General features: G+C 44.4%; 1 protein-coding gene across 3 annotated transcripts in view; it reads right to left on the reverse strand.

Annotated features, from left to right (window-relative positions):
- Positions 1–11,230: 11,230 nt before the first annotated feature.
- The window catches only part of VEPH1 (ventricular zone expressed PH domain containing 1), a 189,048-nt gene continuing 172,748 nt past the window's right edge, over positions 11,231–27,530 (reverse strand). For all 3 annotated transcript variants that reach the window (XM_029075215.1, XM_029075193.1, XM_029075201.2), the window contains exons 13-14: positions 14,251–14,387; positions 11,231–11,757 (exon numbers count right to left, since the gene is read on the reverse strand). In XM_029075215.1, coding sequence (XP_028931048.1) covers positions 11,521–11,757; positions 14,251–14,387 — 374 coding nt within the window. In that variant the 3' untranslated portion in view covers positions 11,231–11,520. The remainder of the gene's footprint in view (positions 11,758–14,250; positions 14,388–27,530) is intronic.

The following is a 27,530-nucleotide window of genomic DNA, read 5'->3' on the forward strand; positions in this document are numbered from 1 at the left end:
CTTTTGTCTGTCTCAGTGGAAAGAGCATGGACTTTGGAGTCAAAGGTCAAGGGTTCTAATCCATGCTCTGCCACTTGTCGGCTGTGTGAGTGTGGGCAAGTCACTTAACTTCTCTGTGCCTCAGTTACCTCATCTGTAAAATAGGGATTAAGACTGTGACCCCCACTTGGGACAACCTGATTCCCCTGTGTCTACCCCAGGGCTTAGAACAGTGCTCTGCACGTAGTAAGCACTTAACAAATACCAACATTATTATTATTATTATTATTATTACTGTAAGCCGTCAACGGCCAGGGACTGTCTCTATCTGTTGCCAAATTGTACCTTCCAAGCACTTAGTACAGTGCTCTGCACATAGTAAGCGCTCAATAAATACTATTGAATGAATTCCTTCTCTCTCCTTGCCCACATTGATCCTTGGGGACTTCAATATCCACATAGATGTTCCTGGTGGCCCTTCTGCAGCCCACCTTCTACCACTCCTCAACTTCATTGATCTCCTGCTCCACCCCATCTCTCCCACTCACCAACTTGGACACACACTTGATTTCATCATCTCTAACCACTGCACAATCTCTACCCTCACCAACTCTGAAATCCCTCTATCTGGCCACAACCTCCTCACTTGCCTCCTCTCCTGTACACCTACCTCCTCCCTGTAAATCCGTACTATTCTCCCACCGAGATCTCTGATCTCTAGACCCCATCCAATTTTCTCAACTCATCGTGCCCCCCTTAGCCTCCCTCTGTACTGAACTCAACTCTCTCTCTCTCCCCTTACCTTTGTCGACCTAACCCACTGCCCTGGATCACCTGCTTTCGCTCTTGTGCTTGAACTGCAGAGTGCTGCTGGCAGAAATCTAAATTTCAGGCCGACTTTATCCTTTCAAGGTTATCCTTGCATGCTTTAACTCTACCCTCTCCTCTGCACGGCAAAACTATTTCTCCACCCTTATTGATATCCCATGCACTTTGCCCTTACCAGTTGTTCCAGACATTTAACTTCCTCCTCAGGCCCCCCTTTCCCACTATCCCTTGCCCTCAGTGACCTGGCCATCTACTTAATTAAGAAAATTGACACCATCAGGTGAGAGCTCCCTAAAATCACCCCTGCCCCTCCTCAATCCCTCTCTATTCCAGCCCCCTCTTTATTAACTCTTCCACCCTTCCCAGCAGTATCTCTAGAGGAGATCTCCTGTCTCCTCTCAAAAGCCACCCCCTCCACCTGTGCATTCGACCCCATTCCTTCACATCTGATCAAAACTCTTGCCCTCTCCCTTCTTCCCTCCCTAACAGCCATCTTCAAGCATTCAAGATTCAATGGCTTCTTCACCACTGCTTTCAAACATGCCCATAACTCCCCTATCCTAAAAAAGACTCCTCCCTTGAAACCGTGGCTCCCTCCAGTTGTCGCCCCATCTCCCTCCTACCATTCCTCTACAAACTCCTTGAACAAGTTGTTTAAGTTGTCCCAAATTCCTCTCCTCCAATTCTCTTGACCCTCTCCAATCTGGCTTCCATTCCCTGCACTCCACAGAAACTGCCCTCAAAGTTCACCAGTGATCTCCTTCTTACCAAATCCAATGACCACTACTTCATTCTAATCCTCCTTGACCTCTCAGCTAACTTTGACACTGTGGACCACCCCCTTCTCCTGAAAACATTATCCATCGTCGGCTTCACTAACTTTGTCCTCTCCTGGTTCTCCTCTTATCTCTCCGGCCATTCATTCTCAGTTTTCTTCACGGGCTCCTCCTCTACCTCTCACCCTCTAACTGTGGAGGTCCCTAAAGGTTTAATTCTGGGCCCTTTCTATCTTCCATTTACACCCACTCACTTGGAGAACTCATTCGCTCCCATGGCTTCAACTACCGCCTCGATGTGGATGATACCCAAATCTACATCTCCAGTCTTGATCTCTCTCCCTCTCTCTAGTTTCGCATCTCCTCCTGCCTTCGAGACATCTCTACTCGGATGTCCTCAGACTTAGAATGTACAAAACAGAGCTCCTTATCTTTCCACCCAAACCCTGTCCTCCCCCTGTCTTTCCCATCACAGTAGACGACACCACATCCTTCCTGTCTCACAAGCGTGTAACCTTGGTGTTATCACTGACTCCTCTCTATCATTCAACCCACATAGTCAATCCATCACTAAATCCTGTTGGTTCCACCTTCACAGTAGAGCTAAAATCCACCCTTTCCTCCCCATCCAAACTGCTACCATTTTAAAACAATCACTAATCTTATCCCGCTTGGATTACCGCATCAGTCTACCTGCTGACCTCCCAGCCTCCTGTCTCTCCCCTCTCCAGACCGTACTTCACTCTGCTTCCCGGACCATTTTTCTACAAAAACGTTCAGGACATGTCACCCTGCTCCTCAGAAAACTCCAGTGGCTGCCCATCCACCTCTGCCTCAAACAAAAACTCCTCACCATTGGCTTTAAAGTACTTCACCATCTTGCCCCCTCCTATCTCAACTCACTTCTCTCTTTCTACAACCCAGCCCACACACGCTGCTCCTCAATCTCACCAGTCTCATCGCCGACCACTGGCTCACGTCCTGCCTCTGGCTTGGAGCATCTTCCCTTCTCAAATCCTACAGACAAGTACTCTCTCTCCTTCCAAGACTTACTGAAGGCACATCTCCTCCAAGAGGGTTTCCTAGACTAACCCCCACCTTTCCTCATCTCCCGCCCCCTTCTACGTCTTGCTGGCTTGCTGCCTTTGCTCTTCCCCGCTCCCAGACCCACAGTACTTATGCAAATATCTGTAATTTCATTTATTTGATGTCCATCTCCCCCACTCTAGACTATAAACTCGTTGTGGGCAGAGAATATGACTGTTTATTGTTGTATTGTACTCTCCCAAGAGCTTAGTACAGTGTTCTGCCCACAGAAAGTGCTCAGTGAATACAGTTGAATGAATAAATGAAAATATTTTTCATAACAACACAAACACACAAACTTGTTATTCTCTGTGACCTTTAGTGGATTATTTTGCAAGAAAGATATACATTGAGGTGAACCCTGTTTGGTTTTAGTTAAACTAAAACTGAAATGAAGGATTTGGGGCCCTGTAACCAAGTTATTAAAGGAGAATCATGAATTGTTATTGCTTGAAATAAACCACAATTGAACTCTTTTCCTCTTGGTGCAATAGTTCCAGTTTGAAAAGGAACCGAATTCTCCTGAAGGAATTTTGGTGGATAGCAGTGGTTTTCAGTTTTTAAAAAAATTCTCAGAACTCTATAAAATTGCTTCTAACTTTATGGAATACCAGGTTACTTGGAGAGCAACAAATTTTCAGTTCACTGCCCCTGGATTCCCAAAGTTCCACTAAACTGTGACCCACACAAACTGTCAAATTATTTGGATAATACAAGCCAAAATTTCATTTTGAAATAATGACTCAATAATACATGTGAACATATTTTTTTAGTTTGAGTTGTCAGTGAGTTTTCTATAATTGACTTGGCTAAGACGTTCAGTTGACTTAATTTAATTTCCTTCATTTTGGAGGGGGGATGATCAAACTACCCTGGTTCTTGGCACCAAACCGAATAAATCTTTTTGGTAGGTTTAACAATTTGGAAATGACAATAATAACAACAATAATAAATAATAGCAAAGCAATTATAAGGGTGATATATATGAAGTGCTTATCTTGTGCCAAGCATTGTACTAAGTGCTGAGGTAGGTACAAGATAATCAGGTCAGACACAGCCCCTGTATTGCATTAGGTTCACAGTCTAAGCAGGAGGGAGAAGAGGTGTTTGAGGCACATTTTGCAGATAAGAAAACTGATGCAGAGAGCAGCTAAGTCATAATCTTGGTATTTGTTAAGCACTTACTATGTGCAGAGCACTGTTCTAAGCGCTGGGGTACACAGGGCTTAAAGCTCACCTCCTCCAAGAGGCGTTCCCGGACTGAGCTCCTCTTCTCCCTCTACTCCCTCTGCCATCCCCCCTTTACCTCTCTGCAGCTTAACCCTCTTTTTCCCCTTTTCCCTCTGCTCCTCCACCTCTCCCTTCCCATCCCCACAGCACTGTGCTCGTCCGCTCAACTGTATATATTTTCGTTACCCTATTTATTTTGTTAATGAATTGTTCATCGCCTCGATCCTATTTAGTTGCCATTGTTTTTACGAGATGTTCTTCCCCTTGACTCTATTTATTGCCATTGTTCTCGTCTATCCGTCTCCCCCGATTAGACTGTAAGCCCGTCAAATGGCAGGGACTGTCTCTATCTGTTGCCGACTTGTTCATCCCAAGCGCTTAGTACAGTGCTCTGCACATAGTAAGCGCTCAATAAATAAATACTATTGAAAGGTTGTCCCACATGAGGCTCACAGTCTTAATCCCCATTTTACAGATGAGGTAACTGAGGCACAGAGAAGTTAAGTGACTTGCCCACAGTCACACAGCTGACAAGTGGCAGCGGTGGGATTCAAACCCATGACCTCTGACTCCCAAGCCCGTGCTCTTTCCACTGAGCCATGACTTGTCCAAGGTCACAAGAAGGCAAGAGAAGCACACAAGAGATGCATTGTGGCCCACTGGAAATAGCACAGGCAGAACACAGGCCTCAGAGTCAGAGAATCTGAATTCTAATCTTGGTTCCATCACTTGTCTGTTGTGTGACCTTGTCACTTAGCTCATTATAGACAGGGAATACATCTGTTAATTCTCTTGCAGTGTACTCTACCAAGGGCTTAGTACAGTGCTCTGCTCATAGTAACAGCTCAATAAATACCTTTGATTGATTAATTTACCTGTGCCTCAATTACCTCATCTGTAAAATGGGGATTAGGGCCGTGAGCTCCAAGTGGCACAGGGACTCTGTCCAACCTGACTACCTTGCATCCACTGCAGTGCTTAGTACAGTGTCTGGGATATAATAGGAATTTAAATACCATTTTAAAAAAACGGTGCAGCTTGGATTGGACTCCTAGGTTTGTGCACATTGCTTCCCATGCAAATTTGTGACGGTGAAGCTAAGCAATAAAACTTAAACAAGCCTGTTCTTGTTTAAGTACTTCAAATAAAGACATTTCAAGATAATTCAATTTTTGCATGTGGTTTCTAGTTAGGCAATAATATAGTAATAATAATAATAATGATACTGAGCAGACACTGCATACAGAGAAATGTACTGAGTGCTACAGAGAGTCACAAAGAATAATGGCTAGTTTAATAGAAAATGGTTCAAGAAACTTCTACGATAATGAAATTGAAATCAATAAGTAGAGATAAGGGTTGTTCTGTCATTCAGCTGAATGAAGAAAAAGAAGTTTAGGGAGGGGTTTTTTGATTTTTGTTTTTTAAACAATTTTTATTCAGTACATCCCGCTTCTTTTTATCACGTAGTTGTTTGGTTCATCAGGGCACACCTATCCATTAGAGTTAGCAGCCACATCTTCCTTTCTAGAAATTGCAAATTTAAGGTATTTTTGTTTTTAATCTTTATACTGTGGATTAACTCATCTAATGCCCTGGGGTCAGCACCTTGCTACACAGCACTCTGCCTCCATGAGAACCTTTCAGCTCTTTCCTCCAACTGGAATCAAACTTTCAGAAAACCAAGCTCACAACAAAACCATCCTCTTGAGTCATTTTGGATGGGAGCATAACTTCTGGCCTAGGCCACAGATGGGTTGGGCCAGGTTCAATGCTCAACCCTCAGCAAGCCCTCAGTAAATATGATTGATTGATTGACCAGTTGGGAGATGGCGGGAGAGATCAGGGCAGTTGATCCCAGAACATTCATCTCATTCTAGGACTTCAGGAATCAACAACTTTCCATTGCTCTCTGGGTGCTGCCTCTTCAGGCTTAGGTGATTACTGCTTAAGTGAAGTTGATCAGTCAATCAATCAATGGCATTTATTGAGCATTTTCTGTGTGCAGAGCACTATACTAAGTACTTGGGAAAGTACGATACAAGAGAGTTGGTAGACGTGATTTCTGCTCAGAAGGAAGTCAACTGTAATTGGCTCTTTAACTAAATCTATCAACAGCCAGAATACTGGGGCCCTCACCATAACAAAAAAAGAAAAAAAATGCCCTCCAGATAAACTTAAAGTTCCCCCAAGATAAAGGAGTCACAACAAAAATGTGCTTTGAAATTGCCTGAAACTAAAAGCCTTAGCGTAGCACTGAAACTACTTGGTTGATTCCCAAACGAGTCCAGCTTATTCATCTCTTGGCAACACTCATAACTAAATTGATCAGATCCTCGCAAGAGGGGAAGATCTCTCACATGAGGCTTCCATGAGAAAACTCTGAAATGGAAACAAAAATGAAAACCCCTTGAACTTTTGCCCGTGATTAAAATTTAACCGTTTTTTTAAAGTTCATAAATGTTTATAAGTGGTTTCTGGCCTGGATCTGTACCAAAAATGGCAAACCCTGAGGAACAGCTGAGTTGGTGCTAGGCTGGGAAGGAACAGAGGTAGTCAAGCCGGAGATAACTCCCTGAGGCCTTTCTCTTCATGGATTCGTAGTTTGTATCTCTGGGTTAGAGAGATTTGCTGCCTCTCCAACAAAAGATATGGATGTGTCTGCAAAGGGCAAGCTTTTTCTAAGAAAATCTTGCTGAGGAAAATTTCAGTTTTTCCCCCAATCTGCAAAGAATAAACCTCTCATTAAGTACCTATCATTTTGGTACAATGAACTATGTAACTAAAACCTCTGCTGGGGGAGAGGAACCATTAGATTAGTCTTCCTAAGTGACAAAAAAACATTTACATTGTTTCTAGTCATCTCTAGCTCGGACACCCGGCTGACAGGAGTGGGAGGGTCAAAGCACCAACTGGCCACTCATGTGTATCCAGGCTAATTAGTTCATAATAATACCAAAAATGATAATTATGGTATTTGTTAAGCACTTACTATGTGCCAAGCACCGTTCTAAGCACTGGAAGGGGTTAGATACAAGGTAATCAAGTTGGACACTGTCCCTGTTCCACATGGGACTCAAAATATAAATAGGAGGGAGGAGGGAGTTAGGAATGAATCCCCATTTTACCAATGAGGTAATTTAGTCACATTGAAATTAAGAGACTTGCCCAAGGTCACACAGCAGAAGCATGGCAGAGCCGGGGTTAGAATCCAAGTCCTCTGATTTCCAGGCCCAGTCTCTTCCTGGCCATGCTGTTTCTCATAAATTGTCATACACAAAGAGTTGCAATATTGCAACAACATGCCTCCATTATCACAATCTAAGGGGCTCCTAGATTTACTATGCTGAATTCTTATTAAAACTATTTTGTCAGACTAAAGGGTTTGATCTTACTATCAGCGTGAAAAAACAAATAGACTCTGCCCTGTTTTCAACCAAGAATAGGGTTTTTTCTGTTCTATCCCCCTATAAACCATAAGCTCCTTGTGATCTGGGAACATGTCTCCCAACTCGGTTGTATTGTACCCTACCAACCACTCAGTACAGTGCTCTGCACACATTAAGTGTTCAGTAAATACTATTGATTGCTTGATGGATTGCCAATAGGATCAGTATCTGAATTGGACCTGAACTCTCATCAAGTTAGGTGAGGTTGCCCTAGCAAATTAAACAGAAATAATTGGATTATTTGCTAATTTAGACCGGCTAGGGGGAATTCTCCTCTGTAGAGGTTGTCTGCAGCTATTGCTATTGTTCTTGTCTGTCCGTCTCCCCCGATTAGACTGTAAACCTGTCAAAGGGCAGGGACTGTCTCTATCTGTTACCAATTTGTACATTCCAAGCGCTTAGTACAGTGTTCTGTACATAGTAAGCGCTCAATAAATACTATTGAATGAACGAATGAATGAAATGAACCAGCACACCACATCAGACTACTGAAACAAGAATTTATAGGTGTTTTTTTTACTGCTCCATATGATTCATTACCAATCCTAGCAATAATAGTACTTGTAGTGATTAAAAAAAAAGGGGAATAATATATGCTTCAGCAGCGTGGCTCAGTGGAAAGAGCATGGGCTTGGGAGTCAGAGGTCATGGGTTCGAATACAAGCTCTGCCACTTGTCTGCTGTGTGACCTTGGGTAAATCACTTAACTTCTCTGTGCCTCAGTTATCTCACTTGTAAAATGGGGATTAAGACTGTGAGCCTCACGTGGGACATCCTGATTACCCTGTATCTACCCCAGTGCTTAGAGCAGTGCTCTGCACATAGTAAGCGCTTAACGAAGACCAACATTATTATTTAACTCAGGCAAGTCAGTGGTGGTTGTTTCCAGAAACAAATTTAGATTGTCTTCCTGGATAACTATAGCCTGCTGCATAGCTTAATCTGTGGATAAATTCAGACTTATTCATCCATTGTTTAAAATTAGGACCACATTGAAAATTCAATCAATTGATCGATTTTGGATTGATCTCATATGGCCAAATATTTTGGGCTAATCTCTCCGCTGCCAGTTGCCCAATGAAATACCGATAACTGGTTTAATTTAAAAGATGTTTGAAATAACATCCATATTTGAGTCTGTGTAGAGAAAATGTAATGGTTCTGTTTCTCCAACCATCTGTTATGTATACTCACAGTTGAATTAAGACAGGGCCTAACAGGGCTTCAGCCTGGAGCCTTGGGTTTATGTTGGCCTTGGACAATTCCCCCAAATTGTGCCTGTCTAGTTGTTTTGTTTTGCTTTGTTGTCTGTCTCCCCATTCTAGAGCGTGAGCCCGTTGTTGGGTCGGGATTGTATCTACCTGTTGCCGAACTGCACTTTCCAGGCACGTAGTACAGTGCTCTGTACACAGTAAGCACTCAATAAACACAATTGAATGAATTAATTAATTAATGAAATTGTGCTTCCCCTTGACCTTAACAACAAAACCAGTGTTGGTTCATTATGAACATAGTGGTGTTGTTTTTCAAAATGGCTACCACAAGGCAGCCCTCGCTGGCATAACTGTTATATCCCGGCTAGACTACTGTGTCAGCCTTCTCTCTGACCTCCCTTCCTCCTCTCTCGCCCCGCTCCGGTCTATTCTTCACTCCGCTGCCCGGCTCATCTTCCTGCAGAAACGATCAGGGCATGTCACTCCCCTTCTTAAACACCTCCAGTGGTTGCCTATCGACCTCCGCTCCAAACAAAAACTCCTCACTCTAGGCTTCAAGGCTCTCCATCACCTTGCCCCTTCCTACCTCTCCTCCCTTCTCTCTTTCTACCGCCCACCCCGCACGCTCCGCTCCTCTGCCGCCCACCTCCTCGCCGTCCCTCGGTCTCGCCTATCCCGCCGTCGACCCCTGGGTCACGTCCTCCCGCGGTCCTGGAACGCCCTCCCTCCTCACCTCCGCCAAACTGATTCTCTTTCCCTCTTCAAAACCTTACTTAAAAATCACCTCCTCCAAGAGGCCTTCCCAGACTGAGCTCCTCTTCCCCCTCTACTCCCTCTGCCATCCCCCCTTTACCTCTCCGCAGCTAAAGCCTCATTTTCCCCTTTTCCCTCTGCTCCTCCACCTCTCCCTTCCCATCCCCACAGCACTGTACCCGTCCGCTCAACTGTATATATTTTCGTTACCCTATTTATTTTGTTAATGAATTGTACATCGCCTTGATTCTATTTAGTTGCCATCGGTTTTTACGAGATGTTCTTCCCCTTGACGCTGTTTAGTGCCATTGTTCTTGTCTGTCCGTCTCCCCCGATTAGACTGTAAGCCCGTCAAACGGCAGGGACTGTCTCTATCTGTTGCCGACTTGTTCATCCCAAGCGCTTAGTACAGTGCTCTGCACATAGTAAGCGCTCAATAAATAAATACTATTGAATAACTGGCACTTACAGGGCACACTGCCCTCGGAGTTGAGGGATGAGAGAGGAGCCCCCATGTTCTTGGAGATCAACTGTTCTTTTAGAATCCACACCAACTTGGCCGTTTCAGTCTCCTCCCTCCTTGCTCTCAGTGAGCCCAGCGGGGAAGTGATGAACACAAACTTCTCTCCACTAACTAATTCATTTGTGGTGCTTCAAGGAGGAATCTTGTTGATTTCTAGGTTGGGAGAAAAGGTTTATCAGAGAGTGAATAGAATGGGGAAGGTGGGTTTGTTACTTAAGAGATGGTTTTGAGGCAGGTGAAACTGAGAAAGTCAACAATCTTCCCAAAGTAGAGATGATTTGAGAAGGTGCCCCTCCAGGTCCCCCTTTATGTGTGTGTGTGTATTTGCTCACTGGGGTGCTTCTTTGCTGCTCTGAGGGGTGTCACTATGATTGGGGAGAAGAGGGGGATTCCCCACCATCTCTCTTCTTCTCTCAAACCGCCCCCTCCGGCTAACTCTGCCTTTGGAAGAGCAAGCCACAGTGGGAAGCGAGGTGAGGAGGGGAAAGGAGAAGTCCATCAGGGAATGCCTTTCAGTCACAGTGAGGCCTCCCTGAGACCCGCTCCCTTCACACATAAGGTGGCCCCACTCCGGTGGTTCCTGTCTGTGAGGAATGGCTGGAGATTTTTTCTCCTTCTCCTTCCTCAACCTCGGGCTCCCAACCCAGATGCAAAGTGCAGAGTCCGCAGAGACAGGTCAGAGGTGATTTGTGCGTGCATAGCTGTGTGCCTGTATGTGTCTGTGTATGTGTGTACTAACTGAAAGTGCTGTGGCCCCACTGTGCAGCAGGGTGTCACAGTGACTGGGGAGAATGGGAGGGGTCCCTTCTTGCCCCACTTCCTCCCCTCAGCCCCCCTCCCCAAAGCCTCCTTTGCTCTCCTCAGAAACCAGAAATCATGACCTAAAAACTATGGGATGAAATGTGGCAAGGGAAGGGGCAAGAGGGGCCCATGGGGAGGGTCGTCATGACTCTTGATCCCCAGACGACCCCCACCCTAACAAAAGGCCACCCGGTAACTGTTTCCCAGCTGTGCATATGCAGCAAACCGAGGCCTCCCAGAGCTTCTCTTCAACTCGGCCGCCGCTCTCGCTGGTGGCACTATGGCGATGTCATCAAGCAGAATTGTGTATTACATCTGGTCATGGATCACATGAGGGGTCCCTCTGGATGGACCAGCCTGGGGCTCAGGCTTTGGCTAACACAGCCCTGTGCATTAGACTGTAAGTCTCTTATGGGCAGGAAATGTATCTATTTGTTTTTATTTTGTCCTCTCTCAAGCGCTTAGTACAGTGCTCTGCACGCAGTAAGAGCTCAGTAAATATGATTGACTGAATGAATGGAATGAGAATGCTACATCACTGTCACCTGAAATGAGACCATGAAAGTTAACAAAGTCCATTCCTGTGCGATGTTATTTCTTAGAGGGATTTATGATTTTTCCACCACAACAAAATGGATCCAGTTTTCCTTCACCCTCTTCCCCACAGTACCACCCAAGAATATGCACTTGAAGCCTCTTCTTGAAGACCCTAAGATGTAGTACTGGCCCTAAAGAAAGTGATGCCAGGGTGAAAGTTAGAGTCAACCCACCCAAGACTTAGAAATAAGATTCCTATTAGTACTTAATAACAAATAATATTGATCAATGCGTTCATCATTGCATTTCCCCTCTAAAGCAACAGGATGAAGTGTTTGACCCCATTACAGGTAGGTGGTTGCTTCTCCATTTTCCCTTTCTTTGGCCTGAGCGACTGCTACATTGATGCACTGAAGCCACTCTTCAGCATTTTTCTCATCTTTGGCCTTAAAAACGTAGGTCTTGTTATCGGTGAAGATTTCGAAGGCTCGAGGGAGACTGCGGTCTCGACGTTTCTTGGCTACGACTTTCACGCTCTGTACCTTGCTCAGCTCAATCGGGCAATCATCGGGATCATCTTTCTGAAAGATTCAGGGGAGGAGGAATGGGCGGAGAGTTCAGATTGGTCATTAGCAAATTGTCAGGCTCTCGCTGCTGCCTTTTCCTACAAATCTACCATTCTGTCAATCAATCGCATTTATTGAGCACTTACTGTGTGCAGAGTACTGTACTAAGCACTTGAGAGAGAATGATAGGATGGTGTTGGTAGACACATTCCCTGCCCACAACAGGCTGACACTCTACCCTCTTCAAAGCGTGCCTATATGATTGCTACGTTATGGCAACTCTTCTCCAATCTATCAATTAATCAATCGCATTTGTTGAGCGCTTATTGTGTACGGAGCACTTTACTAAGCACTTGAGAGCATACAATATCACAATAAACAGTCACATTCCCTACCCACAATGAGCTTACAGTCTAGAGGGGGAGACATACATTAAAGTAAATATGAATAAATAAATTACAGATATGTATATAAGTGTTGCGGGGCTGGAAGAGGTAGATGAATAGAGGGACCAAGTCAGGGCGACGTAGAAGGGAGTGGGAGAAGAGGAAAGGAGAGATCAGTCAGGGAAGGCCTCTTGAAGGAAATGTGCCTTCAGTAAGGTTTTGAAGGGGAAAGATTCACTGTCTGTTCGACAGTGTAAGATAGAAAGGAACACTGAATCTGTAAAAATGAGCTGGTTTGGTAAAGGTGTTGTTTAACTACAAGAGATAATCAATTTTCATTCAAATATTTGATCATTTCCCACTGGATCAACACATTTTGATCAAATGCTTGAGTGATTTTGTATTAATTTCAGTTACTGAACTCAAAGTTCAATAGAGCAGCAGCATGGTCTAGTAAATAGAGAATGGGCCTGGCAGTCAGAAGGAAGGTTCTAATTCCGTCTCTGCCATTTGTCTGCCGTGTGACCTTGGGCAAGTCACATAATTCCTCTGTGCCTCAGTTACCTCATCTGTAAAATGGGGATTAAGACTGTGAATCCTGTAGGGGACAAGAACTGTGTCCAACTTGATTAACTTATATTTGTCCTAGCATTTAGTAAAGTGCCTGACACATGGTAAGCTCTTAACAAATACTAACAAGAAAAATATCATTTTTCATTGGTTGCATGGCAGTCTGTGTAGCTTACTGGTCAGGTTAGGTGGGTGCCAGAGGGCAGTAGGGAACTGAAAACCTGGTTAAAGGAATTGATTACAGCGCTAGTGGCTGGCATAGCTCCACTTGCTCACCACTTGGCAAGGACCTGGGTTCTAATCCTGTCTCTGCCATATGTCTGTTGAATGACCTTGGACAAGTCACTTAACTTGATTTGAGAGTCTCTGAGCCTGTTACCTCACCTGTAAAATGGGGATGAGTATGAGTCCCATGTGGGACAGGGACTGCGTCCAACCTGATTAACTTGTATCTACCCCAGTGTTTAGAACAGTGTTTGGCACATAGTGAGTGCTTAATAATTACCATTATTATTATTATTATTACTGCCAGGCGTGTTTGCACTTGGGTAAAGAGTGCTACGAGCGAGCAGGCGGGAAGGGGTGCTCATCACTTCCAGGTGTGTCCCACTGGATCAAGGAGTGCCATGAGCGACTAGAAGGGCAGTGGTGTAATAATAAATAATAATAATGATGGTATTTGTTAAGCGCTTACTATATGCCAAGCACTGTTCTAAGGGCTGGAGTAAATACAAGGTAATCGGGTTGTCCCACATGGGGCTCACAGTCTTAATCCTCGTTTTACAGATGAGGGAACTGAGGCTCAGAGAAGTTAAGTGGATTGCCCAAAGTCAGGGACAGGGACTGTGTCCAACGTGATTACTCTGTAGCTATCCCAGAGCTTAGAACAGTGCTTGACACATAGTAAGTACTTAACAAATACAATTATTACTATTAGTATATTAATTATTAATTTGTTCAGTGGTCTGAACACAGTAAGCATTCAATCAAAATGATCCACTGATGGATTGTTTGGTCTTCACGACCCATGTTAGCCAGCAGTTGTTCAGGATTCTTGACGGGCCTGTCCATCTCTCTGAATAATAATAATTATTATTAATAATTGTGGTATGTTTTAAGTGCTTACTATGTGCCAGGCACTATACTAAGTGCTGGGGTGGATACAAGCAAATCAGGTTGGACATAGTCCCTGTCCCACATGGGGTTCACAGTTTCACTCCCCATTTTACAGATGAGGTAATGGAGGCACGGAGAAGTGAAGTGACTTATCCAAAGTCACACAGCAGACGAGTGGCTGAGCCGGGATTAGAATCCATGACCTTCTGACTCTCAAGCCTATGCTCTATCCACTACAGCATGCTCCTTCCCATACTCCAAATGTATTAGTTGGTTCTCAAATGAGAATCACTAGTGGAATAGAATAGAACCCAGGTTTCCTGATTCCAAAAGAGAGGTTCTTCTCACTGGTCCAACAACAGAGCTAGGTAATCGTTGAGGCACTAAACAGGGTAAGTACAGGAGCCTAAGAGAAATTAATACCCTGCATACTAACCGACTTTCCTTTACGAAACAGGAGCTGGTTGCCGGCGAGGGTAAAATAACGGGTTTTCCATCTTTTGATGAACTTCCATCTGACTTGTTTCTCTTTCAGCTTTCCTTCCATGAGAGGCTGGCCATCTTGATTCACAACTAAAGAGGAGAAAGAATGTAATGATCGAGACATTAATTATTATTTGGGTGGGAAACTGATCGACTCTAGTCTGTCAGTTTATATGAAGAAATTTATGGCTACCATCTTAATTATGAAACCACGTAACTGACTCTCCCCGACTTAACTCCTCACTCTAGGCTTCAAGGCTCTACATTCATTCATTCATTCATTCATTCAATAGTATTTATTGAGCGCTTACTATGTGCAGAGCACTGTACTAAGCGCTTGGGATGAACAAGTCGGCAACAGATAGAGACAGTCCCTGCCGTTTGACGAGCTTACGGTCCAATCGGGGGAGACGGACAGACAAGAACAATGGCAGTGAATAGAGTCAAGGGGAAGAACATCTCGTAAAAACAATGGCAACTAAATAGAATCAAGGCGATGTACAATTCATTAACAAAATAAACAGGGTAATGGAAATATATACAGTTGAGCGGACGAGTACAGTGCTGTGGGGATGGGAAGGGAGAGGTGGAGGAGCAGAGGGAAAAGGGGAAAAAGAGGGTTTAGCTGCAGAGAGGTAAAGGGGGGGTGGCAGAGGGAGTAGAGGGAGAAGAGGAGCTCAGTCTGGGAACGCCTCTTGGAGGAGGTGAGTTTTAAGTAGGGTTTTGAAGAGGGGAAGAGAATCAGTCTGGCGGAGGTGAGGAGGGAGGGCGTTCCAGGTCCGCGGGAGGACGTGGCCCAGGGGTCGACGGCGGGATAGGCGAGACCGAGGGACGGTGAGGAGGTGGGCGGCAGAGGAGCGGAGCGTGCGGGGTAGGTGGTAGAAAGAGAGAAGGGAGGAGAGGTAGGAAGGGGCAAGGTGATGGAGAGCCTCGAAGCCTAGAGTGAGGAGTTTTTGTTTGGAGCGGAGGTTGATAGGCAACCACTGGAGGTGTTTAAGGGGAGTGACAGGCCCAGATTGTTTCTGCAGGAAGATGAGCCGGGCAGTGGAGTGAAGAACAGACCGGAGCGGGGCGAGAGAGGAGGAAGGGAGGTCAGAGAGAAGGCTGACACAGTAGTCTAGCCAGGATATAACAAAAGCCCGTAGCAGTAAGGTAGCCGTTTGGGTGGAGAGGAAAGGGTGGATCTTGGCGATATTGTAGAGGTGAGACCGGCAGGTCTTGGTAACGGATAGGATGTGTGGGGTGAACGAGAGAGACGAGTCAAGGATGACACCGAGATAGCGGGCCCGAGAGACGGGAAGGATGTTCGTGCCATCCACGGTGATAGAGAAGTCTGGGAGAGGACCGGGTTTGGGAGGGAAGATGAGGAGCTCAGTCTTGCTCATGTTGAGTTTTAGGTGGCGGGCCGACATCCAGGTGGAGACGTCCCGGAGGCGGGAGGAGATGCGAGCCTGAAGGGAGGGGGAGAGGACAGGGGCGGAGATGTAGATCTGCGTGTCATCTGCGTAGAGATGGTAGTCAAAGCCGTGAGAGCGAATGAGTTCACCGAGGGAGTGAGTGTAAATGGAGAACAGAAGAGGGCCGAGAACTGACCCTTGAGGAACTCCAACAGTTAAAGGATGGGAGGGGGAGGAGGCGCCGGCAAAGGAGACCGAGAATGACGGGCCAGAGAGATAAGAGGAGAACCGGGAGAGGACGGAGTCCGTGAAGCCAAGGTGAGATAAGGTATGGAGGAGGAGGGGATGGTCGACAGTGTCAAAGGCACCTTGCCACTTCCTACCTCTCCTCCCTTCTCTCTTTCTACCGCCCACCCCGCACGCTCCGCTCCTCCGCCGCCCACCTCCTCACCGTCCCTCGGTCTCGCCCATCCCGCCGTCGACCCCCGGGCCACGTCCTCCCGCGGTCCCGGAATGCCCTCCCTCCTCACCTCCGCCAAACTGATTCTCTTCCCCTCTTCAAAACCCTACTTAAAACTCACCTCCTCCAAGAAGCCTTCCCAGACTGAGCTCCCCTTCTCCCTCTACTCCCTCTACCACCCCCCCTTCACCTCTCCGCAGCTTAACCTTCTTTTCCCCCCATTTCCCTCTGCTCCCCCCCCCCCCTTCCCATCCTCTCAGCACTGTACTCGTCTGCTCAACTGTATATAGTTTCATTACCCTAGTTATTTTGTTAATGAATTGTACATCGCCTTGATTCTAGTTAGTTGCCATTGTTTTTACGAGACGTTCTTCCCTTTGACTCTATTTATTGCCATTGTTCTTGTCTGCCCGTCTCCCCCGATTAGACTGTAAGCCCGTCAAACGGCAGGGACTGTCTCTATCTGTTGCCGACTTGTTCATTCCAAGCGCTTAGTACAGTGCTCTGCACATAGTAAGCGCTCAATAAATACTACTGAATGAATGACTTCAAAACCTTACTGAAGGCACATCTCCAAGAAGGCTTCCATGCCTAAGCCCTCCTCTCTTCTCCCACTTCCTTCTGTGTCACTCTTAATTGTTCCTTCATTCATACTCCCTTCCATTCCCACAGTTCACATGCATATATGTGCCATTTATTTATCTATTTATTTATTTATCTATTTATTTATTTATTTATTTATTTATTTAATTTATTTAATTCATTTATTTATTTTTTATCTATCCATTTATTCATTTATATTAATGTCTATCTCTCCCTCTAGACTGTAAGATCATTGTGGGCAGGAATGTGTCTCTTTGTTGTTGTATTATACTTTCCCAAGCGCTTAGTATAGTACGCAGTAAGTGCTCAATAAATACGATTGAATGAATGAATAAATGAATGGCTATAAACACCCATTCATTTATTCATTCATTCAATAGTATTTATTGAGCGCTTACTATGTGCAGAGCACTGTACTAAGTGCTTGGAATGAACAAGTCGGCAACAGATAGAGAGAGTCCCTGCCGTTTGACGGGCTTACGGTCTAATCGGGGGAGACAGACAGACAAGAACAATGGCAACCAATCAGTCATCCTTATATGCATTGAAAATTACTCTGTTTCTGATATATAGCTTCAAAAGAGAGTGCAGTCTAGTTCAATGGGTTACAAATTAAAATCCTAAATTTAGTTTCTAACGTCTTCTGTTCTCCCGGATGACTTTAGAAGAATCCCTTCACTCCTGTGCTCCTCAATTTTCCATGAGTAAAATGAGGACAAAACTTCCTCATAAAATGAGTCAAAAGACATGATTAGAAATGGTCTTGAAGGAGTTAGTCAAATACAGAAAAACTGCCCAGAAAAAGAGCTGTGTAGAGGCTGAAACTTCCAGAACAACTTGCAGACAGAGAAATGTACACAGAGATAGACATTATTCATTCATTCATTCAATACTATTTATTGAGCACTTACTATGTGGAGAGCACTGTACTAAGCACTTGGAATGTACAATTAGGCAACAGATAGAGACAATCCCCGCCCAATAACGGGCTCACAGTCTAAATGGGGGACACAGACAGCAAAGCGAAACAGAGCAAAACAAAACAACATCATCAAGATAAATAGAATCAAGGAGATATACACATCAATAACAAAATAAATAGGTAATAAATAATATGTACAAATATGCACAGTGCTCAGGGGAGGGGAAGGGGGAAGAGCAGAGGGCGGGAGAGGGGTGAACGGAGGGGGAGGAGGAGCAGAGAGGGAAAGGGGAGGATCAGTCTGGGAAGGCCTCCTGGAGGAGGTGAGCTCTCAGTAGGGCTTTGAAGAGGGGAAGAGAGTTAGTTTGGCGGATGTGAGGAGGGAGGGCATTCTAGGACAGAGGTAGGAAGCGGCCCAGGGGTCGACGGCGGGATAGGCGAGAACGGGGGACGGCGAGGAGGTGGGCGGCAGAGGAGCGGAGCGTGCGGGGTGGGCAGTAGAAAGAGAGAAGGGAGATGAGGTAAGAAGGGGCAAAGTGATGGAGGGCTTTGAAGCCAAGAATGAGAAGTTTTTGTTTCGTGTGGAGGTTGATAGGCAACCTCTGGAGGTGTTTGACGAGGGGACTGACATGGCCAGAGCATTTCTGTAGGAAGATGATCCGGGCAGCGGAATGAAGAATAGACTGGAGTGGGGACAGACAGGAGGGAGGGAGATCAGAGAGGAGGCTGACACATTAATCCAGTTGGGATATTATGAGAGCTTGTACCAGCACGGTAGCTTAGGTACACATCATTATACTTGGTTGCTTTCTCGGCTTGTAATTTCTTTTAATGTCTGTCTCTCACCCTTTGGATTATAAGATCCTTGAAGACAGGAATTGTAGGAGCTAACTCTATGATACTCACCCAAGTGCTTAGTACTGTGTTCTGCACACAAGTAAGCATTTAATAAATGTGACTGATTAATTGATTGATGACAACCAACAAGGTCTAATGAAAAGAGCATGGGATTATAAATCACAATATCTGCTGTCCCTGACTTGCTCTGCTACTGACCTGCTGTGTGACTTTGGGCATGACACTGAACTTCTCTGTGCCTCAGTTTCTTCATCTGTAAAAAGGGATTAAAATATCTGTTCTCCCTCCCTCGTGGTCATGGGTTCGAATCCCGGCTCTGCCACTTGTCAGCTGTGTGACTGTGGGCAAATCACTTAACTTCTTGGTGCCTCAGTTACCTCATCTGTAAAATGGGGATTAACTGTGAGGCTCATGCAGGACAACCTGATTATCTTGTATCTACCCCAGCGCCTAGAACAGTGCTCTGCACATAATAAGCGCTTAACAAATACCTACATTATTATTAGATTGCCATTATTGGGCAGGGACTGTCTCTGAGCCATTTATCTTTTGTACAATTAGGCAACAGAGACAATCCCTACCCAATAATGGGAAGGAATCTGAGGCATAGAAATTTAAGCAACTTGCCCAAGGTCATACAGCAAGCCAGTGGCAGAGCCAGGATTAGAACCCTTATCCTATGACTACCATGCCCATATTCCTTCCATTAAGCCATGCTGCCTGACACAGTGCTTGGCCCATAGTAAATCCTTAATAATAATAATAATAATGTTGGTATTCATTCATTCAATAGTATTTATTGAGCGCTTACTATATGCAGAGCACTGTACTAAGCACTTGGAATGAACAAGTCGGCAACAGATAGAGACAGTCCCTGCCGTTTGACGGGCTTACGGTCTAATCGGGGGAGACGGACAGACAAGAACAATGGCAATAAATACAGTCAAGGGGAATTAAGTACTTACTGTCTTATTTCAGGTCAAAAAAAATCACATACATTTAATACATTTATTAAGTACCAATAATAAATTACTATAATAAATTAGCCATGATTGTGACCTTGGTAAAAGGAGAACTCTAGGATGGGAATAATGTGTCAATCATTAATTACTATTCAACCTTTCCATAAGCCATAATACTAAATTGTACATTCCAAGTGCTTAGCACACTATGTTCTGCACATAGTAAGCACTCAATATATACTATTGAATGAATGAATGAATTAATGAATTAATGAATGTGCCAAGAACTGTTCTAAGCGCTGGGGTAGATACAAGGTAATGAAATTGTCCCACGTAGGGCTCACAGTCTGCATCCCCATTTTACAGCTGAGATAACTGGGGCACAGAGAAGTTAAGTGATTTACCCAAGGTCACACAGCTGACAAGTGGTGGAGCCGGGATTAGAACCCATGACCTCTGACTCCCATGTCCATGCTCTTTCCACTAAGCCACACTGCGATAAGTACCAAAATCCCCCCCAAACCCCAAAACGTAGAGTCAGAGAGAATGTGCCTGTGGATACAGAGAGAAAAATGCACCCGACCCTGAAAAACAAATGCTATCTACAATCCTTGGACAGAAAGCAGCATCGCTTAATGGATAGAACACAAGCCTGGGAGTCAGAAGGAACTGGGTTCTAATTTCGGCTCCACCACACGTCTGCTCTGTGGCCTCGGGTAAATCATTTAACTTCTCTGGGCCTCACTTACCTCAACTGTAAAATGGGGATTCATTCATTCATTCAATAGTATTTATTGAGCGCTTACTATGTGCAGAGCACTGTACTAAGTGCTTGGAATGTACAAATCGGTAACAGATAGAGACAGTCCCTCCCCTTTGATGGGTTTACAGTCTAATCGCTAGTCTAATTGCGAGTGTGAGTCCCATGTGGGACAGGGACTGTGTCCAACCTGATTAATTTGTATCTACCTCAGCGTTTAGAACAGTGCTGGCCACATAGTAAGTGCTTAAGTACCATAGTTATTGTTATTATTATTATTCATTCATTCAATCATATTTATTGAGCATTTACTGTGTGCAGAGCACTGTACTAAGCACTTGGCGCAAGGGAAGGTGAAGCTAGGATGATTACACCAATTTATGACTGTGAATTTATACACCCACTTAAATAGTCCCTACAGAACATGCCTCTAAATATGTAAAAAAAAAATAGAATTTATGGGTGGAAGTGAATGGTAGAGTCAGCAGGTGGCTGAGCTTGCAAAGGTATCCAGAGATTCATTCATTCATTCAAGAGTATTTAGTGAGCGCTTACTATGTGCAGAGCACTGTATTATATTCTGTCTTTCAGCCATGGACTGCCCCCTTATTTTGTCCAGCTGTTATGTTCATTCATTCATTTAATGGTATTTATTGAGTGCTTTCTGTGTGCAGAGCACTGTACTAAGCACCTGGGACAGTGCAATACAACAATGAATAGACACATTCCCTGCCCACAGTGACCTTACAGTCTAGGCTGGGGGAGACAAACATCAATGCAAATAAATAAATGAGAAGCAGCATTGCTTAGTGTAAAGAGCGCGGGCTTGGGAGTCAGAGGTCGTGGGTTCTAATCCTGGCTCCGCCGCTTGTCAGCTGTGTGACCTTGGACAAGTCACTTAGTTTCTCTGTGCCTCAGTTACCCCATCTGAAAATGGGGATTAAGACTGTGAGGCCCATGTGGGACAAGCTGCTGATCTTGTATCTACCCCAGCACTTAGAACAGTGCTTGGCATATAGTAAGTGCTTAACAAATACCATAATTATTATTATTATAAGTATGTAAGTACTGGGGGCTGGGAGGGGGGAAGAGCGAAGGGAGCAAGTCAGGGTGATGCAGAAGGGAGTGGGAGAAGAGGCAAGGAGGGGTTTAGTCTGGGAAGGCCTCTTGGAGGAGGTGCACCCTCAATAAGGCTTTGAAGCGGGGAGAGTAATTGTCTGTCAGATTTGAGGAGGGAGGGGGTTCCAGGCCAGAGGCAGGAGGTGGGCTAGGGGTCGGTGGCGAGGTAGGCAAGATCGAGGCACAGTGAGAAGGTTGATATGCCTGCTTTCACAATACCCGCTGCTGGCTCCCTACTGAGAGCTCACCCCCTCCAAGAGGCCTTCCCAGACTGAGCGCCTCGCTTTTCCCTCTGCTCTCCCTCCACCCTCTGCTCCTCCTCCTTCCCCCTCACCTCCCCTCAGCTGAGCCCCCTTTCCCTCTGCTCCTCCCCCCCTTCCCCTCCCCTCAGTACTGTGCTCATTTGTATATATTATTACCCTATTTATTTTGTTAATGAGGTGTACATCCCCTTGATTCTATTTATCGTGATAATGTCATCTTGTTTTTGTTTCGTTCTGTTTTGCTCTGCTGTCTCCCCCGATTAGACTGTGAGCCCATCATTGGGAAGGGATTGTCTCTATCTGTTGCCATATTGTACATTCCAAGCTCTTAGTACAGTGCTCTGCACATAGTAAGCGCTCAATAAATACTACTGAATGAATGAATGAATGCTCGATAGAGGGAGAAACAGATGAATCAGTAGAAACAACCTATTCTACTGGAAAAAAAAGTCAACTTGTGAAGAGCATCAGAGAACTACCTTTAAGTACATCCAATGTGAAGAGAATATCTCTTGCACATCAGAGTTTACAGCCATACTCTCACACATGAGTGCTACTTCAGTGAGTAGTATCATCTTCCAAATTAACAGGAGATATATTAGATATAAATGATATAAATATATATGTAATATGTCTTTATATATACACACGTGTATAGAAACCCTTGTTGTATCCTAGATTTTGCAGGACACCATACTGTAATCTCCAAGGTGAAATCGCAACATGAGAGTTTACCGTCTATGAACTTTGATCTAAAAAGCTAGTATTAACATCAAAGATATAAACATTTGCTTATACCGTCCTTCTGACATTACACTTCAGTCAAAATACCCCAATTAAACTGATTTGATCAATGTAATTGAAAAATTCCTTCCATTAATTAAACATAACTAGCCCACACAGTTAGATCAAATCCAATTTGTTCCTAAACTGTGGCCGGCACAAGAGATCATAGTGTGTATCTGGGTTGTAATTTAGGATCGGGACTGTGTACTTTTTCCATTTTCACCGGCCAGTTGATTTTGTGAACTAGCTTTGAACTGACTACAGCTGAAAGTAATCGGTCTAGCTATATATTATCATCCAGAATGGTGATTTGCCACTTGGGCAACCATGACCTATGACCTAAATCTCTTGTTCTAACCCAAAAAGACATATTCATCAAAGCTAGTAATTGCGTTTAATATTTACACACACATTCATCCCCTATTCACTTCAGTGTAATTAATCAGTAGAGGAACCCTCCTCCAGACGCATGTTTTGAATCTTTTTAAGGAAACTATTCAACTCCAGAAAAATTCTCATTGCAATTACCCTCATCCAACTCTAAATGAAAGCAGGGATCTGGTGGCAATTTAGGGACAAATTTTCTACTCCTGTCAAGTATCTGAACTTAAAGACCCTTCCTTAAAACTCATCTGATGGGATTACTGATGAAGGATAAATCTGGCACACCGCAAACTTCCTCATAATTCATAGACCTCTCAAAGATCACCAGTGATCTCCTTCTTGCCACATCCAACGACCTCTACTCCTTCCTAATCTTCCGCGACCTCTCAGCTGCCTTTGACACGGTTGACCACACCCTTGGCTTCATTGACACTGGCAGAGTGGATAGAGCATGGGCCTGGGAGACAGAGGTCATTCATTCTTCAATTGTATTTATTGAGCGCTTACTATGTGCAGCACTGTACTAAGCACTTGGAATATACAATTCGGCAACAGATAGAGACAATCCCTGCCCAACAACGGGCTCTAATCCCAGCTCTGCCACCTGTCTCAGCAGAGACGAGGAGATCATTGGTGACCTCTGGTTTCTGTGGATCAAAAGGGTTGGAAGTCAGACTGAAGGGGGTCAGGGAGAGAACCGGAGAAGACAAGGTGGAGGCAACAGTTGGAGGCAACTCGTTCAAGGAGTTTGGAGAGGAATGGTAGGAGGGAGGTGGGATGATCACTGGAGGGAGCCATGGGGTTACAGGAGTGTTATTCTAGGATATATAGGAGACGTGAGGGTATTTGAAAGCAGTGGGGAAGAAGCCATTGGAGAGTGAACATATTCTTATATCCTTATAAATAGCCTTTTACTTGGTTGTTTCCCTTACCTGGCATTTATTTTAATGTCTGTCTCCTCCGCTAGAAGGTAAGCACCTTGACGGCAGGGATCGTATCTACCAACCGCATTGCATTGTACTCTCCCAGGTACTTAGTAAGTGCTCTGCACAAAGTAAATACCCAATAAATACTATCAATTGATTGATTGATGAGTCAGCCCTTTTCCTCTGGGGAAATATGGTTTCTCTATTACCACACCGCAATTCCCTTTTACCACACCACAATTCTCTTGCTAGCTTTCCTCCAGACTTCTGATGGGATGGTTTGAAATGACACAGTTTTCCCCTAAGACTACCTATAATATGTCAGTCAATCAATCAATCAATGGTATTTATTGAGCATTTACTGTGTGCAGAGCATGCTTGGAAAAGTACAAGAGGCAGTAAGCTCGTCTTGGGCAGGGAATGTGTCTGTTTATTGTTATACTGTATTCTCTTAAGTGCTTAGTACAGTGCTCTGCACACAATAAGCACTCGATAAATATGATTGAATGAATGAATGAATGAATGGTAGACACGATCCCTATTCGCAAGGAGCTTACAATCCACAAGGAGAGACAGGTGTTAAAATAAATGAGTCTAACAGTCTAACACTATGCCTGCAGGTTCACCTTTAATGAAACATTGTCTTGGATACAAAGATTAGTTCTGCCAGCACACAGTGAGATGCACAGTTGGGTATTTCCTAGTAATTGGATCCATGTGGGCAGATTAGATCAATGAGATCAATCTGGTATATGCATGTCCATGTCTTGTCTTGTTTGATGCCTTCGGGTCGTCTCCAAACCAAGGAGTCACCATGGACACATCTCTCTCAGAATGCCCCACCTCTATCTGCAATCTTTCTGGTAGTGGATCCATAGAGTTTTCTTAGTAAAGATCCAGAAGTGGTTTGCCGTTGCCTCCTTCCGCGCAGTCAACTCCAGTCTCCACCCTTGACTCTCTCCCGTGCCGCTGCTGCCCAGCACGGGTGAGTTTTGATTTCATTTGATTCCACCCGCCGCTAGCCACTGCCCAATCTAGGAATGAGTAGGCCTCTGCTTGACTCTCCCTCCCATAGTCAAGACTGGTAGGGTACTGGAAACTTTCCAGATGCGACCCTGAGAGGGACACGTCCATGTAATTCTCCTATAATATGGGTCTTGTAAGACCCGCATTAAAGAAAACTCACACTGTAGAGCTTTTGCTACCCACACGAGCCACCTCACAACTGATTTTTCCTACACTAGGCAACATTGAGTCACAGTAGGCCTGTACTGTTAGTACAGTACTCAGTGCTTAGAACAGTGCTTGATACACAGTAAGTGCTTAACAAATATCATCAGTATTATTACAACAGTCTGTGCTGTGAAAGAATTGAGTGTATGTACATTTCAAACTGAAGAATATACTTGTGTCATTTAGTCTCCTATATATTTAGTTTTCCTAAATATGCTCATGTATATACTCTTGTCATTTAGTCTCCTATATATTTAGTTTTCCTCATATATGCTTCTTTCTCTCAGCATCTGATCCAACAGTTTCAGGCTTTTGGATCATAGGCTGGAAGCAGTGTTGCCTAGTTAAAGCACGGGCCTGGGAGTCAGAAGACCTGAGTTCTAATCCCACTCTGTCACTTGTCTGCTGCATGACCTTGGGCAATTCACATAACTTCTCTGTGCCTCAGTTATATCATCTGTAAAATAATAATAATGTTGGTATTTGTTAAGCGCTTACTAGGTGCAGAGCACTGTTCTAAGTGCTGGGGTAGATACAGGGTAATCAGGGTGTCCCACGTGAGGCTCACAGTCCTCATCCCCATTTCACAGATGAGGTAACTGAGGCACAGAGAAGTGAAATGACTTGCCCAAGCTCACACAGCTGACAAGTGGCAGAGTTGGGACTCAAACCCATGACCTCTGACTCCGAAGCCCGTGCTGTTTCCACTGAGCCACGCTGCTTCTCTAAAATGGGGATTAACGTTGTGAGCCCCATGTAGGACATGGACTGGGTCCAACCTGATTAGCTTGAATCTACCCCAGCACTTAGTACAGTGCCTGGCACATACTAAGCGCTTAACAAATACAATTATTATCATATAAGACAGCTCACCATTTTCCCCACCAGCAAAGGCTTATTAAAACCATATCTGTTCCAAGAGACCTTTCCTTACTAAGCTTTCATTTTCCCTACTCCCTCTCCCTTCTGCCTATACCCTTTAAACACTTGTTACTCACCCCACCTCAGGCCCACAACACTTATGTACATATCTATAATTGTTTTTATATTCCCGTCTCTCTACCCCACTAGACTGCAACCTCCTTCCTGGCAGGAACCATGTGTACCGATTCTGTTAACTGTAGTCTCCCAAGCAGTGTACTGTACAGTGGCAAGTCTCTGGACCTCAGTTACCTCATCTGTAAATATAAATGGGAGGTATTCAGCAAAAGTAATACTAGTTAAAAAAAATCACAAGCAAAATAGTGTGTTCAGGCAGGTTTTTGCTGACCTTCTGACTCTTCTCTCACTGGACCCATATTTTTCTTTTTGTATTACATAGGAAGTACTTGATAAATACCACTGCTTGAGTGATTAATACTGAAATAGCATCAGAGAATCAGTGATCCACCAAATGCTATGCTATACTATACCATGAAGCAGCATGGCTTAGTGGATAGAGCATGGGCCTGGGAGTCAGAAGGACCTGAGTCCTAATCCCGACTCCGCCACGTTTCTGCTGTGTGACCTTGGGCAACTCACTTAACTTCTCTGAGCCTCAGTTACCTCATCTGTAAAAGGGGAATTAGGACTGTGAACTCCATTTGGGACAGGGACTGGGTCCAACCTGATTACCTTATATCTACCTCAGTGCTTAGAACAGTACTTGGCACATAGTAAATGCTTAGCAAGTACCATAATAATAATAATAATAAATAATAGAAGTCAAGTGGTTTTCCAGGGCTCATGTAGGCCACAGAAGGGTTGAGAATGAGTGCAGCTGCAGGGAGAAGATAAGAAGCCCAGTGGGGCAGTAATTATGTAGCCCGAGCAATTCTTGAAAAACTAATGTCTTCACTCCAGCTTACTCACAGCCTGAGGCGGCTGGGAGCCCTGATCTCCAGGGGCTGCACCGGAGCCCTTTCAATCCAGCGGGTGAAAACACTTCATCGCAGCAAAATTTAATATCGAATCACAAAACCAGCCCCATCCTCCTCTACCTGACTCCTTCGGTCATCAACTCAAGAACAAAATTTTAAAGTCAAAATGATTATCCAATGTTGGTGTTGTAGTAGACCATTTCAGGAGCTCTTGTGTACTCAAATTACATGCTTAAAAACACAAATTCAAAATAAACAAGATTAAGTCACTGATAGCAGGCCTAGCAGAGTAGTGTCCTCTTAGAGATAAAGAACAACAAGCAGTACCTTCCTCAGAAGACTAATGAAGAACAGTGTGGGTAAAACTACCTGCGAGCCTTTTTAAGGACGGTAAGACTTCCACCATGAATGAAAACTGTGGCTTAATTCTCATTAAAAAATAACTAAATGATAAAATCAGATGAATTCAATGATAAACTAATTCCAGGACTAGCACTCATTTCATGTAAGAGGGATGAGAACATTGGCTTTATTACGCAATCCTATTCGGCTAAATCGGAATTCTTTCGTTCTTAGGGTTTAATATTAACTAAAATAAAAACGAGCAGCTTAGTACCTCGGGGATCTTCAGTTGTTCCAGCATCTCTTTGTTGCTACATTTTGTGGAATGAAGAAGAGATTGTGGAGAAATGAATCAGCAT

Source organism: Ornithorhynchus anatinus, chromosome 1 (assembly GCF_004115215.2).
Source record: "Ornithorhynchus anatinus isolate Pmale09 chromosome 1, mOrnAna1.pri.v4, whole genome shotgun sequence".
In the NCBI taxonomy this organism is placed as follows: domain Eukaryota; kingdom Metazoa; phylum Chordata; class Mammalia; order Monotremata; family Ornithorhynchidae; genus Ornithorhynchus; species Ornithorhynchus anatinus.